This window comes from Hippocampus comes, unplaced genomic scaffold (assembly GCF_001891065.2).
Source record: "Hippocampus comes isolate QL1 unplaced genomic scaffold, H_comes_QL1_v1.1 scaffold171, whole genome shotgun sequence".
NCBI classification, from domain to species: Eukaryota; Metazoa; Chordata; class Actinopteri; order Syngnathiformes; family Syngnathidae; genus Hippocampus; species Hippocampus comes.
The window spans coordinates 537459-553746 of NW_017804806.1; the positions used below are offsets into that span (position 1 = coordinate 537459).

General features: G+C 41.8%; 3 protein-coding genes across 9 annotated transcripts in view; all 3 read right to left on the reverse strand.

Annotated features, from left to right (window-relative positions):
- The window catches only part of nr5a5 (nuclear receptor subfamily 5, group A, member 5), a 6373-nt gene extending 4555 nt beyond the window's left edge, over positions 1-1818 (reverse strand). The window contains exons 1-2 of one of the 4 annotated variants that reach the window (XM_019858989.1): positions 1217-1818; positions 26-136 (exon numbers count right to left, since the gene is read on the reverse strand). In XM_019858989.1, the coding sequence (XP_019714548.1) occupies positions 26-136; positions 1217-1252 (147 nt within the window). In that variant the 5' untranslated portion in view covers positions 1253-1818. Of the gene's footprint in view, positions 1-20; positions 1062-1205 lie in introns of those variants that run through there. The other 3 variants (XM_019858860.1, XM_019859039.1, XM_019858933.1) reach the window with 3 other exon arrangements.
- Positions 1819-2927: 1109 nt separating this feature from the next.
- Positions 2928-6125, reverse strand: soul5 (heme-binding protein soul5). Its single transcript, XM_019859125.1, has 7 exons — positions 5983-6125; positions 5769-5828; positions 4918-4999; positions 4695-4815; positions 4296-4438; positions 3375-3538; positions 2928-3122 (listed from the first exon to the last, which is right to left on the reverse strand). The coding sequence occupies exons 1-7, from the start codon at positions 6108-6110 to the stop codon at positions 3032-3034; spliced, it is 789 nt and encodes a 262-aa protein (XP_019714684.1). The 5' UTR covers positions 6111-6125; the 3' UTR covers positions 2928-3031.
- Positions 6126-8043: 1918 nt separating this feature from the next.
- ezh1 (enhancer of zeste 1 polycomb repressive complex 2 subunit) overlaps positions 8044-16288 on the reverse strand; it is a 14148-nt gene continuing 5903 nt past the window's right edge. For 3 of the 4 annotated variants that reach the window (XM_019858657.1, XM_019858701.1, XM_019858777.1), the window contains 10 exons: positions 15133-15317; positions 13822-13913; positions 12947-12975; positions 12735-12860; positions 11299-11477; positions 10417-10512; positions 9838-9919; positions 9684-9764; positions 9460-9544; positions 8044-9280 (listed from right to left, as the gene is read on the reverse strand). In XM_019858657.1, the coding sequence (XP_019714216.1) occupies positions 9220-9280; positions 9460-9544; positions 9684-9764; positions 9838-9919; positions 10417-10512; positions 11299-11477; positions 12735-12860; positions 12947-12975; positions 13822-13913; positions 15133-15317 (1016 nt within the window). In that variant the 3' untranslated portion in view covers positions 8044-9219. Of the gene's footprint in view, positions 9281-9405; positions 9545-9683; positions 9765-9837; positions 9920-10416; positions 10513-11298; positions 11478-12734; positions 12861-12946; positions 12976-13821; positions 13914-15132; positions 15318-16288 lie in introns of all 4 variants that reach the window. The other variant, XR_002166778.1, reaches the window with a different exon arrangement.

The following is a 16288-nucleotide window of genomic DNA, read 5'->3' on the forward strand; positions in this document are numbered from 1 at the left end:
GTTGCCGTCGTCCGCTTTACCTTACAGCTCTCACAGGTGAGCAGGCCGTAGTGGTACCCCGATATTTTATCTCCGCACACGGGACAGCCCTCGCCGGACTTGGGCCTCGTGTCCGCGTCCCCCCGTAGCTCCAGAGCTGAGCAAGCACAGTGAAAACACAACTAAGTCCAAAGATACACGCAAAAGCTGCCAAGATTTGCTTGCACATCACAGGCTGAGATAAGTTGTGAACTCATGAGGTTCCAAGCTACTGATAACACGTGCTTTCTAATTTTTTTTTTTTTTTACATTTCCTAATCTTTATTAGAAAAGGCATAGGTTTTACAGTAGAAATACTTCACGGCACACCACCAAACAAAAATGTCACCCATAGTATTTACCGTGAACCCCTGCTAAGCATTGTTTGGTATTCATGAATTTGCATATTCACATTGGCCATTATGTGAGTCACCTGCCACTAGACAGTGATCATATCTCAAGTTTGCACCCGAAGGTCAAAGCGGATAATTGTCGGATTGAAGGCTCGTATCTTGAAAAACTGGTAAGTCAGGTCAATTTGTATCTCAAGGCACCACTGTAAAGGAATATGGTTTTAATTGCTTGATTCAGTGTGCTATCAATGAAACCTTCCACTTTGGAGAATCACAAATGCGAATGGCTATTATAGCATTGGTAACACAATTTAGTGTAATGTCAAATGTACCGCTGCGTCCCAAAATGTAAGTGACAATAATAGCAATTTAAATTCAACTTCAAGACAGTGGCGTACTGTAGTCATTCACCATTCATCTGCCTTTATTGCTCTGCCGTAAAGAGAATAGTCCCCCCCCCAATATAAAATACTACCAAGTGTCACCATTCAGTTTGATATGCGTCATCAACAGATACAATACTTGCATAATTCACATCGGGACTCTGGGGTAATGAGTGGAACCATTTTGGCACTGTTACGCCTGTCGGTCCTTTTATCAGGCACAATGGAAGGTGCTCCATTAATGACAATTATATTCTGATCAACTAATAGTTTTTGTTTTGCAGCGATGTAAGACTGCATGAAAAGCTGCTTTCACACACACACACACACACACACACACACACACACACACACACACACACACACACACACACACACACACACACACCCACACACACACTGGGGGATTGGGCTGGCGTGCCCAATGAAATGTTCCCTGCTGCGTTCCCACCTTCTACTCACATGTTGATGCTCCTTCTGAAGTGAAGATGTCCTCATGGTAGTTGTCCGTTCGGGTTCCAGAGGCCTGCTGTTGTTGCTGCTCTTGGAATTGATCAGGAAGGTCCATACTGTCTACAGGTGCAACAGGTCCACGGTCAGGTCATGTCTTCATAGTCTCAGGTACAAGGAGAGCGGACACACATAGCAGGAAGGCCGCCATGCAGCCCCGAGCGCTCCCGGTGCACTGACAATCGTTGAAGACCACATGCGGACTTTGATCGTGAGTCGTAAAAAAAAAAAAAAAAAAAAAAAAAAACTCTCCTGACTGGCACTCCTAACCTACGTCCGCTAGAGAGTCAGTCACATAGCCACCTGCTGGAATGTTACTGTAGTCAATGAGCCATCCTTCTTGAGCTGGAGGCCTGATAAGATAACACTCAATATTGCACCGCTGCGAATTGTGGCCATTCATAGATTTCATATCTTCATTTTGTTCCTTTGTATTGTGTATTGTTTATAGAGTCACCAAGGAAGTGTGTTACAAAACACCACCTACAGCCAAGATCTCTTTGATGGAAATGATATGAAAATCTTCCCCTATTAAAATGAACAGAAATGCCTGTAATCCGTCCTTAAAAAAAAAAATCACTTTATAATATTAGACTTTATAAAATACCATACCATAATAAAATAATAGATTGTCATGATTTAACGCAACTATACAGTTCAGTGTGCTCCTCCATATATTACGCACGCCTTGCCACCAGAATAGATGCTATGAGATTACCGGTACATAAAATAGATTTAAATTCTGCGACTACCCTGTAAGTTTCTGGAATATTACTCATTTTTCATAGAGGATAACGAATACATGCCTGTGAGTATTTTTATATTATCTGTCTACAGGTTTTGTTCAAATATCCATTGTTTAAATGGTTGAAAATCGTAACTCTGCTAACAATGGTATTTTGCATCATATGTTATATTTAATGGGAGCTTTAATGGGAGCCTTGAGTAATATTTGTTAAGCTAAGCTTGAATTAGATACACCACACGTAGCATTGTTACACACAGAGTATAAAAAGGGTCTAATTGTACGTAAATATATGCACTGAAAAAAGAGGACACCCCTCTCGATCACATTCAGCAAAAGCCCGATTTTCATGAATCAAACACTGGTTCAGAGGTGATGTTCTAGCGACATCTGGTGGCTAAAAACACAACAGACACTTTTAATAAGTACACCTGTGCAGTACCAATTAGTAAAGGCTCCTCTAAAAATATCTTCTTGAATTCTGTCTTTATTCACCGGTATTTATTTTATTTTAATATGTCTCATTGCAAAACAGTAAAAATCTGCATGGCAGGAAACTACTACCACAAATAAACATTTTGTTTAGTTAATACGACCCTCGTGAGGATAAAGCGGATAATGGATGGCTAATATCTTATACTGCATATTAATATTAATGGTAATTTCCCCCCAAATAAACAACAACAACATAATAATAAAAATTCATATTTTACAATTATAATTTTGTATTTATCAATCGCTAGTCACGTACACATTTTTATCTACACCGCTCTACTTTACAATAATAAAACAATTATAAACAATGTTAGTGGAAACGAGCATTACTTTTCTTAATTAGCCAATCTCATTAGATTTGGTGGACATTTCACAATGATGAGAATCAACTTCAAATGAGTAGCTTTATTGATATAATATGACATTTATTGATTTTTTTTTTTTCATACTTTCAAATACAGACCCAATCACTCATATATGCTGCTGGGTGTCTTAAGCGACAACATGCGATGGATGATGACAAAGCCTCAGTCCATTTCCTCACTGCTCGAACACACTGGGTTACCCTCAGCGATCACCCACACCTCATTGTGCCTATTCCACCACAGTGTCATGGGGCTGCAGCACACACACACACACACACACACACACACACACACACACACACACACACACACACACACACACACACGCGTTCATCAAAAGTATAGACACAGGTTTTATTCCGAAGAAGTATAAACAATTGTGAAAAAGAAACACAACTGAATGGTATTTAATCAGTGATTATTTTGCATACCACTCAAGGGAGTATACTTTCAGAATCTGCAATATACATTTAAATATGTATCGACCTCAATTGAGGAAAATTACCTGTTATATCCAACGCCAAAATGGCAGTTGCCTTTGAAGCTAGCGCCATCCTTCATCAGGTCATACATCAGGGCTTCTTTGTGATGACAGTCAGTCCACGAGGTCATCCACCCGCCATAGCTCCGCACGTACACATTTAAGGCTGGCGTATCACTTATGAAGACCTGCAGGCCAGTGTCAGTTAAGCAGGGTATGTATCGACAATCAGACGATGGCCATCATTTTTCCTCCCTTGCGATCAAGTCTAAACTTGAACTTAAACTAAAGCCCGATTTTTAGATTTCTCTAAATGATTATCATGAATTATTATCCTGTGGTGTAGGGTTACTTAAGAGATATTTATTCAAAGGCAGCAAAGGCCTGATTATCAGATGTCTAACATCTTACCTTTGGGTGATTATCCTGTGGTATTGGGTGTGGGACCCACCCAAAATAATCAGCAAAACCCAATCAGCCCATTTATCGGATGTTTCTGAAAAATGATCCTGAGTGATTTTCCTATGGTGTGGGGTTTGTTAAGACTAAATTTTCATCTCTAATCTGCTCGGGGAAACATTCAGGGCCAATAATTGCAAATGTCGTACCCGTTCGATATTTTCGGCGAGTATACACCCGATATTTAGTTAAAATATAGGCTAGCAGTTAGCTTCGCTTCTTCTCTTTCTTCTGTTACCACGACTCTTCCTGCTCCTGTTTTCCTCTTTGTATTTTCAAGCAGCCTGGATTCGCTTTGGCACCATTCTGCCTAGAGTCAGGTCAGTCTTGGTATTACACCAGATATGGTTTCAGGTGTGATGTGCTGCGTTCGTCGCCACAAATATTAAGAGTAGTGAGCACATGCAGAGATTTTCTTTTTTTAAATGGGCTCTCTAATGTCTAAAAATGGGCAGTGCTTGATTTCATCCGATAGCGACATGTTACCTGATTGTCCTTAGGCGTTGGAGGATTGGCCTGGTGCTCCTTGGGCAACAAGAAGCTCATTGTGTATTGTTTAGCTTCCCAAAACCACTTCTTTTCTTCGTCTATCTTTATCACAACAGGAGCGGTCATTTCAATCTTTTGCCCTGGAGCATTGAGCACACAAAAGAGCATTGAAAGCACCCGCACAACGTTAGGTATTTCAGTGGATAGAAAAAGTGTACACACCCCTGTTCATATACCAGGTTCTGTTACATAGTCAAGAGTGAGATTAAGATCAATCATTTCAAATCCTTTCCCACCATTAGAATTACCTATATAACCTGTACAAATTCAAAAATAGTACTTTTTTGATAGGGCAAGTAAGAATAAACGGGTCATATGGTTTCAACACGCACGCACCATTCTCATTTTCCCCACTGATGTAGTCAAACAGCCGCATAAATGCGTTCATACAGGCAATGTCCATGGACCATGACCACTCTGTTGTTGTCACCCACTTGGCAGCTTCATAGCGGCGCACCTAGAGAGAGAGAGAGAGAGAGATTGAGAGACACGGTTGTCATCCCACAACTGTGTCATCGCGCCGCCTTGTTTTTTATCTGTTAACATTTTATTCACTCACCTCATACTTGTTAGTCTCGCAGATGACCTTAAACAGCAGACATTGACTTGTCTCGGTGTAGAATGAGAGCTCAGAGCAGTTCCTGTGGCAACAATGCACCAGGGTTTTGTGTTACTGTCTTTGGTTTTGAGAGCTTTTCGCGCATTAAAGACGAAACTTGAGGGCCTGAGATTATTGTCACGAAAAGGAAACACACCGAAGCCCCCAAATGTAAAATTTTGTGTCATATTTCTGATCGCCTTCAAACTCGATGAACATGTATAATCTGCTAAGGTTTTGGTTTGCGATTGATTTTGATGCAGTGGCGCCTTGAGAGAGAGAGATGAGCTGAGTTTTTCAAGCTACAAGCCGTCATTTGCATGATTTTTTTGGACTGACTTGACCGCAAAGAAATTGCGATGCAAGCACTGAATGGTAGCAGTGAACTTAATTATTTACTGATATTTAATGCAAACTTCTAATTGGAAAAACCATAGATGGGCTAACAAATAGCATAGCAATAGCTTCAAGTTGTCATTATTTACTGTATATCATTCCGGTGTGGTTTTATAAATTACCATATTTTAGAGGGATATTTTGCTCATTACAAAGTACTTACATACCGTGCATACATTTTTGTTAGCATTTGGAGGAAGCTGGAACAGATTCATGGCATTTCCAGTATTTTCAATGGAGAAAGATGATTTGACATGCAATTGTTTTGAGTTACGAGCGTGTTCACTGAATGAGTTAAACTCATATCTCAAGGCACGATTGTAGTATTGTTGCTCCCTTTGCGGATATGGCCCAATTTTTGTCAGTATCGTCTTGTTTATCGACACAATGACAAAATGTCTTGAAAATGTTCTTACCCGATTCTGGCCTCAGCTGTGAGGGCGAGCAGGCAGCCAACAAGTGCTGCAAGCAGAAACCTGGAATAAAACGATAAAACAAACAAATAAACCAAAAAGTATTTAACTTAGTTATAACTAAATTTTCTGTTCCTCCAGTAAAATACAGACGTGCTTACTCATGCTACATGACGTGCAGTTCGCCCACGACAAGAAGAATGCGTTGAATACTTACATGGTGGAAGATTGTTTGGTGCAGTGGCGCAAAGCAACAATCCAAGACGAGTTATAAAAGGAAAAGTGGCCACACCCTGAAAATCCTGACAATACAAGAAGGGAAAAAAAAAGCAACACACACTGCATACTGGACACAACACACGTGACACCTGCTTAAATGCAACACACTGCCCAGCTTCATTGACATCTATTGTACTTGGACGCCATTCTATTAATTGTCGTCTTTTGTAGTGTGATTACTCGCGCGCCGCTTAACTGGTTACGCGGTAACGTGTTAGGCACAACATACAGTATATCAACATTTTTGTTTGTAATATAGGCGCACTGGCTTTCACTTGGAATTATTCGGGTTAGAGTAGTACCGTATACGTTCTCAGTAATTGTTTCAGTTGCGGGTATGCTTTATTATTCTTGAGATTAAGATTAGTGATTGAGATTAAGAGTGAAGATTAGGTAACGTAAAACAGCATCGGGTGAGATAAGACAAGGTAACAAAAGATTAGAAAGTCAGGATGACATGACAAGATTAGATTGTGATAAGATAAAACTAGAATGGACGGGACACGCAAGGTAAGATCACACAAAGCATGGCAAGACTAGACATGACTGAATATTAAGCCAATGTCAGAAAAATTGTGTTAGTTATGATTACAAAAAAATAAAAATAAAATAACAATGGACAGCATAAATTGCACTTTGCGTTGAAACATTATGACTGCCTTAAAGCTTCTCAAACTGGTGCTGAACTGCAGTCAGGGACAGAAAAAACCTCTTTGCCCGGGTGTCATTTTGCAACACTGCTCCGATGACAATTGGCTAGCCACGCAGTGCAAGAGAAAGCTATGCTTACAGACCGCAAAGCCTGTCGTAAAATCTTGATGGCCTCACTTCTGTCCAATGCATTCCTGAAATAAAATAGTCCAAGAACTGTCGTGCCTTTTGGGACTTTTGGGACACCCCGTGTATTCAAAAAGTCATACAACTAATTGACTCAGTTTGCAGGTGCCAGAAAGACATCTTATCCCAAATGATCAGTTTGTGGCCAACAATGGCGTGTCAAGTATGACCCGCGTAATGACTGTGTGGAGGACAAGCGCTTTTGTCTGCATTGTTCACAGTGATACCTTCTTTTGTGTATATTCACAATATCGACGAGACCCACCCGTTGGTTCTCACACTGGAACTTGATATTCTGTCACAATTGTATTCATTTTACCCACTTTTGTCCCATAACCTTTCATTATGATCTTTAGCTCAGTCAGTACAGAACATTCGAAACCCCCCGCCCCCCCCAGAACATTCGACCCCCCCTTCTCACCGTTCACAAAGAATCACTCCCAAAAAGGCTTTTTTTTGCACGGCATTTGACTTTGTCCCATTCAGTGTTTTTTAATGTTAATACAAGTTATAAAGTATATAATTGCGATGTGTTTTAAACTCCCCTTGACCTTGCAATAGTTCATGTTACATACTTTTTCAATGTAGCATGTCTGATGGCCATGGGCCTTTGGAATCATTGCCATTGTTCCCCTCTAGTGGTCACAGGTGGAAACGTCAACACAAAATATGAGCCGTCTCCATTTGTGTTTTCATCTTTTATTTGAAACAAAACAAACAAAAGAAAACACAGACTTTTTTAAAAATTTGTTGTTATTTAACATTAAAACCCGTAAAGGGCTTACAGCACCGGGTATTCCCACCAGGTGCTGAAAGCTGTTTGTCTTTTATTCTTATCTCAAACCAGAGGGCGCTGTTTCAACACCATTGACCGCAAAAAGTCATCAATAGAGCAAACTTATTCAGAAAGTGCAACTACAATTTTATATTTAGTCATTTCTTTTTCTTTTGAGTGTAGTCCTAATACGACTTTGTACATTTACGTTACGTTTATTTTTCTTTCTATACATGTACCCTTTTTGTAAAAAAAAGAAAAAACAATTGTGATGAAGTCACTTTTAAAAAACAAAGTGCCAGAACTCTTATTGTTGTAGTTTCAATCAGAAGTTCCCACACAAACACTGCAACTTTCAGCTTCTGACTTTTCCTTTGACCTTTTTTTCATAAAATGACGCTCTAAAAAGGCTAATGCAAATTTATTCTCAGTCACATTTTTATTATTAAATTTAACTATTTAAATTTCAGTATGGGCCTAATACTCATTTAAACTCTAGTGCGGAACCAGGAAGACATTAGCTGCATTTGTCTATTAATTATTTGCCTTTCAGCTAAATACAACAACTGCTTCAAGGACCAATCAACAGGTTAACTGCGTTAAAGGAGACATATTATTCATTTTTATTTCACAATTTAAAGAAGCTCTCGGGTGTCTTTAAAACATCTCTGACATTCTTCAGTCAAAATACACAAAGGATAAAGAATTACAGCACACTTAACATCAACTTGTCACACTCTGGTTGAAATCACTTGGTTGTCGGAGGGCGGTTCTAATCTGAGCTAACACTGCATCTCGGCTTATCTTTTGACATTGCAGTACGGCTGTTGCTTGAAAACGAGCAATCTTTCATCAACCCGGTGACTAAGTCATGAGTAGAGAAAGTTGGTGAATGGCACACCCCAGGACACATTTTCATAAATACGCAGGAAAAAAGATTTACTTTCCAGAAGGCCAACTATTTGTTTACAAGCAATGACAAAGTAAATTCTTCATAATATGTCCCCTTTAAATGAAAATGAAAACGAATGCCATCTATGGGTTACATTCAATCAGTCGGTTCCTTGCCTATTATTATATTTTTGACATAAATGCACAACTTTTAGCCTCATCATGTGACAACACCGTGACGCGAAATACTGCCAACTAAACTCGTTTACTGAATTTTATTTACCCGAGAGACAGCACATGCAGGTCGCTGCTCGCTGTAACTAAACGGACATCCTGTAAGCTAACTACGAGTGCTGCCTGAGTCGAGCACAAAGGAAAAACCCCTTAGCAACACGGACTACTGTAATCGTATAAAGTTGACAAGCGTGGTGTGTACACTCGTGCATTTGGGTGGATGAAAGGAAGGGAGGGGGACTAGTGCATCTGCAAACATCGAGGAAGGGAGGGGCTGCTTTTTTTCCTCTTTTTTTTTTTTTTTTTTGAGGCGCTATTTTCAAAGGACGGAGCCAACGTGCGATGCTGCAGAAAGACCCCAAACGGGACGGAGGCGCTAGTGGAGGGCTGCAGAAGTTAAGGACAGGATATCCAGTATTTATGTATGGTGCTGGTCGGCTAAGACATATCCACCTCCCTTTCGATGCCGACATATTTGAGGGCGTCCGCTTGGCTGTATCTGCGGGAGGAAGCGAAAAGCGGCAGTTAGGATGCAGAAATTGAGACAAACTGTCGGTTTACAACAAATTCAATGCTTTTGGACACCTTCTTAATTCCATTTGGACCCAATTGAAGACCTCTCACTCACTCAAAGCCACCTCTCCGCATGAGAAGCCATCAAAAGGCAAGTGGCCTCACCTGTAGTCGAAGAAAAGCTCTTCCCCTTGCATGATGGACCGCTTGGCGAAGATCCCGATGCGGTGGTCTCCGTTCACCATCACCACTGTAAACGCCACGTCAGACCTTATAACACTACTGTACTTTAATCTGCTTTTGACGTCTTATCTTTCGAAAATGGATCTAAAAAGTCTACACACCCCGTTCACGCGTAAGATTCATGTAATAATAAGCGAGAGTATTACCTTTGGCGTAGCAGTTTGGATTGACCGAGTGATTGGCAAAGCGGATTTTGTTCCCTTTCCTTGTGGCATCAACGACAAAGTCTGCAGAGAGGAAGGCGTTAGAATGACGTCAACGGGGCAACTTGACGCCGCAAAAGCCCGACTGAATACTCGCCATTGTTCAGGTTGAAAAGGAAGCTGGACATGTATTTGTCGTAGATTCTGCCGCGTCGGTCCGCCTCCTCCTGTGAGATGAGCTGAAAAATGGAAACATGCGATTGTTAAACCTGACTGGAATGCCAGTTGGAAATATCACACTTGCGAGTGCCAGACAAACAAACAAACAAAACAAAGCCACCTTAAGTGCTATCAATTCTGATGCAAAACCTGTTCTTTTTTTTTATCGCCTCAAGCTAAGCCCCACAAAGTCATTAATCTGTGGGGGGGGCTTTATTTATGGTCTAAGTGTATTATTTCATTGAAAATACTGACATTTAACCGGGTAAAACAAACATTCTACTAATTCGAACAAAATCTTCCCATCGTCCACATGTGAAATAAAAACACACAGAAGACCTGTGTGTGTCATTTTGACTGAAACTTTCAATGTGGCACATTTTTTCAATTTCACACTGTACTACATAGAAATGAACAACTGACAAACTTTCTTGAGTAATGTCTCTAGAAGGCAGCATGAAACTTCCAACTTCCCAATTTTCTACCATGCAGCCTTACGGGGAAGCTTACAAATTACCTCTCCGCAATACTCTGAGATGAACTCGTTCTTCTGCACAGGCTCTTTGATGAAGGTGCCCCATCCGGCGACATCCGATGGAGCCAACAGGAGGTGCTGTCAAAGAGTTATTAACACTGTCAGAAACAGGCATAACGCCATTACAAATATACCCCGAAAGATCCGTTTTTTTATTGATCGTGTAGAGGAGAGCTTACATTGGGTTTATTGCATCCGGCTGGTTTTACACAGCATGGTTCAAGTGACACAATTTGGATTTTTTTATGTGCAACATTAATGTGCCGATATAAACCGTCAATGTGACCTTGTTGTCACTGAATCGATTGCTAACGTATAAACACTCATCTGCCCGAACAACACAAACAAACCATATCACATGTAGATGCAGAAACAAGGAAAGCATGATATTTAATAATAGTAGTAGTATGTGTTTGTGTGTGTGTGTGTGTGTGTGTGTGTGTGTGTGTGTCATCATCGCCTCTACTTTTAAATTTAAATAATCTCCGTTGTTTTTTTTCTCTTTTGTCACATTCTTTGTAGATTTAACATGACAAATACTTTGATTAATCACAAGGTGCTTGTAAAGGTTGAATTTCCACCTATCCACAAGCAATCAAGCATTGTTTTGATATATGATGTAATCCAAGAGATTCAAGGCTGCCCTCTGCTGGCCATAGTTAGTATAGTTTCATTTGTTTTTCTTTTTGTTGTATAACTTTTTCTGGATCAAAGCAGACTTTGAAGAAAAAAAAAACTTAGTTGACGATAATTTATGTCAAAGGCGTACGTTTGGGCCCAAAAATCATAGAAAATTTTTGTTCATAATTTTGTCCAGTATAGTTAAAATCCAGTGAGCAAAACCGTCCTTCGTGCCGTCCGTACCTTTTTGAGGCCCCTCTGGATGCTGCAGTTCTTACACGACACCACTTTGCTGTCCCAATGCTCGGCGGCGCCACAAGTCATGCACAGGTCCGGGTCGCACTCCCTCACGGCCAAGTAGCAGGGACACTGCTTAGTGTTGCACTGGGTCTTACACCTGCAGCCCGGGAAGCGGTTCTGGCCTGCAGTGCAGAACTTTAGAGTGAGTGAGGAGGCCCTCTAGTGGCAGATATGCCCAATGACAAGTTGGCAGAAGCGTAACGTTACAACAGCCTGTGGGTGGGAATGACCGAAAATGTCTGCCCGCCAGTATCAGCCTGCGGGGAAAAGAAAAACGTCTGCTGTTTCACCATTCGGAGCTGGATTTAAATGTTCCATCTGCGACATTGTTTAGCCTTAGCTGTCAGAATCGTGCTGACGTTGGAGCTGATGTTGTAAATCAGGCACGGCGCCCGTCACGTCTCTTTGATTCCCGTCCAGGCCCTTTCGAGCACACACATTTGCAACTTCCTGTTTGGCCCGAGTACCCGTCTGCTACGGGAAAAAGGCGGCGTGATGGTCCGGAGAGGAGGGAAGGAGTGCGGTAGACTGACTGAATCACAACACATGCACGCAAAATCAGCTCTTCTGCACTGTTTGTCCACACTCACCATCTTGTTGCTCTGCTGTCGCTTTAATGTGGAATAGGGAGGAATGCGGGCGGCAGTGCAATGTGGCTTTTTTTTTTTTTTGTGCTGCAGAAGAAGCTAATTTCTTCTTCTGAATGCAGCTGTGTGTGAGCCGGAGGGCACTCTCTTCTCTGAATGCAGCTTTACAATTGTGAAATCAAAAGGCATGCAAATATGAGATCATGTTTAAGAAAAATCTGAGGAAAAAAAAAGTTGTAACATCACAAGTCAATGAAAAAAAATCCTTTGAAAAAAATGCAACAGTTTTAATCATCAGCCCTTGACTTTCTAGTTTCTGTATTTTTATGGTCTAAAAATTTTGGGTTTATTCTCGCAGTGAAATTATTTGGGAAGACCTTCAACAGGTTTTTGGAAGCCATTATGACTTGAACTTTGGGCCCCACTGAAAAGGAAAAAAAGACAAGTAGAATTATATGAAGTAAAAAAAGTGAGAAAAATGATTGACAAAAATATTTTAAAAATAGTCTAAACGTGTGAATTTCTTTGTATGGGATTTGTTTGAGTGTTCTCTTTGTTAAAATTGAATTTAGACAATTAATGTCAAAACAAATTATGAGAAAACGGAAGAGATTTTCAACAAGAGAACGTCAACATTCCGTTATTGGTGTGCGCCTGTCAATACCACCTGCTCATTCTCACACTAAACTCTTCCAAAGCATGAATCTTGTATTGTGTGCATGGGAACCAAAAAAAAAAAAAAAAAAAGAAGCCCCCCCCAAAAAAGTAAAAGCGGTAACATAAAGAACTCACACTCGTCCTCACACTGGCAAAACTTCTCGCAGAAATTCTGTGTGATGACACACGGGCAAGTGCTGTCGCAGGGGTGATCTGGGTGGTCACATGGCTGGTAGTTGTACACCTGATTGGATGAGTTATCTGGAATTGAAAGCGCAGATGCCGTCAGAAGAGCCTTCGGAAAAGAAGTGAATAAAAATAGCCATGCCGTCACGTGTCAAACCTACCTTTCTTGAGCTGAATCTTTGCCCATAACCTGCCTCATAAAAAAAAAAAATACACAAGATGAAGGTACTTTTAAGCATTAAGAGTGTTGGGAAGTGAACAAAACCAAACTTAATATTCGATTGAGACTTATTTTTAGCTCACTGTCATTGTTTTGCCAGCTATATTTGGAGGATTCTAATCATAATTGACATGAGTAGGCACAATCATTTCTTGCGGATTTGGAATGATGTGCAGAACAAACATAGCACATCAATGAGATACTATAGTATAATATATTAAGAGTATATTATATTATAAATGAGCGGCGCAGTGGTCCAGTGGTTAGCGCGGGTTATCTGTGGGTACTCCGGTTTCCTCCCACATTCCAAAAACATGCATGGCAGGCTGATTAAACACTCTAAATTGTCCCGAGGTGTGAGCGTGAGCGCGGATGGTTGTTCGTGTACTGTGTGTCCTGCGATTGGCTGGCAACCGGGTCAGGGTGTCCCTCACCTACTGCCCGAAGACAGCTGGGATAGGCTCAAGCATGCCCCGCGACCGTTGTGAGCAAAAATGGATCCAAAAATGGATGGATGGATATATTATAACTGTGTTGATTTTTGTTGGGGGGGGGGGGGCACCAGATGAGTTCTTGCACTGCAGCGAAATTCAGCTGGAAGGGTCACCTTGACCTTATCAACTAGGTGCAACTCCACCTTGATTCGTCGCCGTTTGGCTAAATGTTGCAGTGGCGCACGAAAAGCCAGACGGAATGATGTCACCAGTCAGTGCAAAAATCCCCTCCCCCGTAAAGTTTGACTTGCATAATTCAGTGCGTTATTCAGAGATAATCGATCCCGTCAGTGATGAATCACAAATGAGAGCGGCAGCTTGCCTGTGCTTCCTTTTTTTCTTCTGTGGCAAGATGCCTCCGTCCTCCAGAGGGACGCGGTGGATGAGCGCCTCCTTCACTGCAAACGTGTACACCTGGGAAACATCAAAACCGACACAAAATGTGCAAACGCTGGCATCCAAGCGCGAGATTATATTGTTCAATCAGCGCAGTCGCAGCCGTTATGCAACAATCCGGGAAGTCCGCTGCCGACTGGCTTTTCGGCCCACATTTGGCCTCGGCTTGCGGACACGCGCTTGGTTGTTACCGAGTAACAGGAAGAATGTTCTCCGCCGCCGTTTGCGACCTTTCCGTCATGTAATCACGACTAAGTCACGTCTCCACTTCGGTCGCTGACTAAGTGCTCGCTCATTGCCTTGGCAACAACTAGCGGAGCCATACTGTCAAAGCCTGCACTGCAAGAGTCCCCTGAGCCCTCTCCACACTTAACTTTGAAACCTCAACAAGGTGTGCAATACGATCCTCTGGTCTTTATGAATCCGAGGATTTTTTTATTTCCCACCCACGCGCTTTGAAGACATTTGAAGTCATAAAAGCACTTCAGCTTCTCAAAACACACGTTTTGAGCACGATGTATATGTGATGGAAGTTCATGAGAACCGATGAAATAACAAACAACATTCCCGTAAACGAAAAAAAAAAACCAAAAACTGAAATGTGTTTGTGAACAAAATGATAATTGACACTAGAGTTTACGTCTGGAAAACAAAACTGCGATCACAGAGAAAATATCCTCAGTTTTCGTCTTTTGTCAATTAATTTCATACGGGAACTTGTAGCGTTGAGTTTAAACGTATTTATTTTGTATGTACAGCTGTGCGGAAGAAGTTAATAGTAATGTCACTTAGTTATTGTGACCTTTTAATTTTTTATCTTGAACTCCATATTAAAAAAAAAAGACAAAGTAAAAAAAAAAGTTTGAAAAATGGATTCGAAATACATGACCTTCAGAAACAAAATTCAAAATGAAATAAAAACGATCGAAAAATTATAACCCCGATGGGAACACAAACGCATGTTTTCGTAACATGACAAATACGTGATTTAAAACCAACAGGGACTCTGCCCTGAACCTGAATTTGCACTCAATCTGAATGCTAAGTAATTGCGCAAATATTAATATCAAAATCGCTTCGCTTGACCAGGATATTCATACGCCTCCGCACAAAGTCGTAAAATGTCGTATGTCGGGACCATCATCAACAGAGGACCCCCGGCATTGTCTTCCAGACGGTAACAAACTGTCCAGTGACTTAAGTTACAGTTAACACAGCTTAGTGCCCAGCGTTTCACCTCCTTGCAGTTTTTGGTGCCGATGAGGCGTGCGATGGAGCAGAAGTTGTTGAAGTAGGTGCCGTGCAGCACCCGGAAGAGCGACTCTTCCGCGCCGCTCCACTCCGCCGCGCAGCTCGCCGGCTGCTCCGCTTCGTCGTCGACCGGACGCAGCTTGGTCGGGGTCTGGCAGCGCGAATTCCCGTCTGTAATACACGCGTGCACACACACGTCACGATCACAGAAGAACAAAAGCAGCCACACGATGAGGCGCTTTCTTGGGGCGCTGCAACTCGGCATTCAGTGTACTGTTAGCCTTTCATCCTACGACACGTTTTATAATGAATGCAAAGCAGAGATTCAACGGCCAGAAAAAAAATCATTAAAAAAAAAAAGTTTTTGCGTTTCGGCTCCCAGCAAGTGGCTGTAGTGTCAATCAATTTCTACCGCTTGTCCTCAACTCCAGACATGGATGTGTTGTAACCTATCCCAGCTGACTTTGAGAGAGGCATGGTACACCCTGGACTGGTCGCTATCCAATCTCCGGGCACAAATAGACAAACATCCCATCCAAGCATCCATTTTGAACAGAGTTTATCCTGAACAGGGTCGTGGGGGGGTGTGGGGGGGGGGTTGCTGAAGCCTATCCCAGCTGACTTCGGGCGGAAGGCAGACTATACCCTGAACTGGTCGCCAGTCAGTCGCAGGGCACATATAGAGACAAACAACCATTCAGACCCACATTCACACCGTCACTGAGTGGGAACCGAGCGCACGCCGCCCGCACACAAGTCAGGCGAGTGTACCACTACACCATCAGTGACTTAGAGACAAACAAACCCCCATTCACACTCACTGTGGACAGTTTATAGTGTAAGTGAAGCATGTTTAATGCACACTTCACACAGAGATTTGAACCCAGATCTCGCGACGGTGATGCCAGCCACTACCACCGTGGCAAATGAATCTGAACAATTTGCTAAAATATTATTCCAGGTGCATCCTTTCATAAGGACTCATTTGGAACATTTGAATCGTATGTAACCTTGCCACACATTTGTACTGATGGCGGTTGGACTCCTTCACTCAACTGCAGAAGGGACGAGGAATTTAGTTGACGTGGATAGCTACATCAGCTTTAAACCAGCAGTGGAAATGATCCATGTGAAACATACCG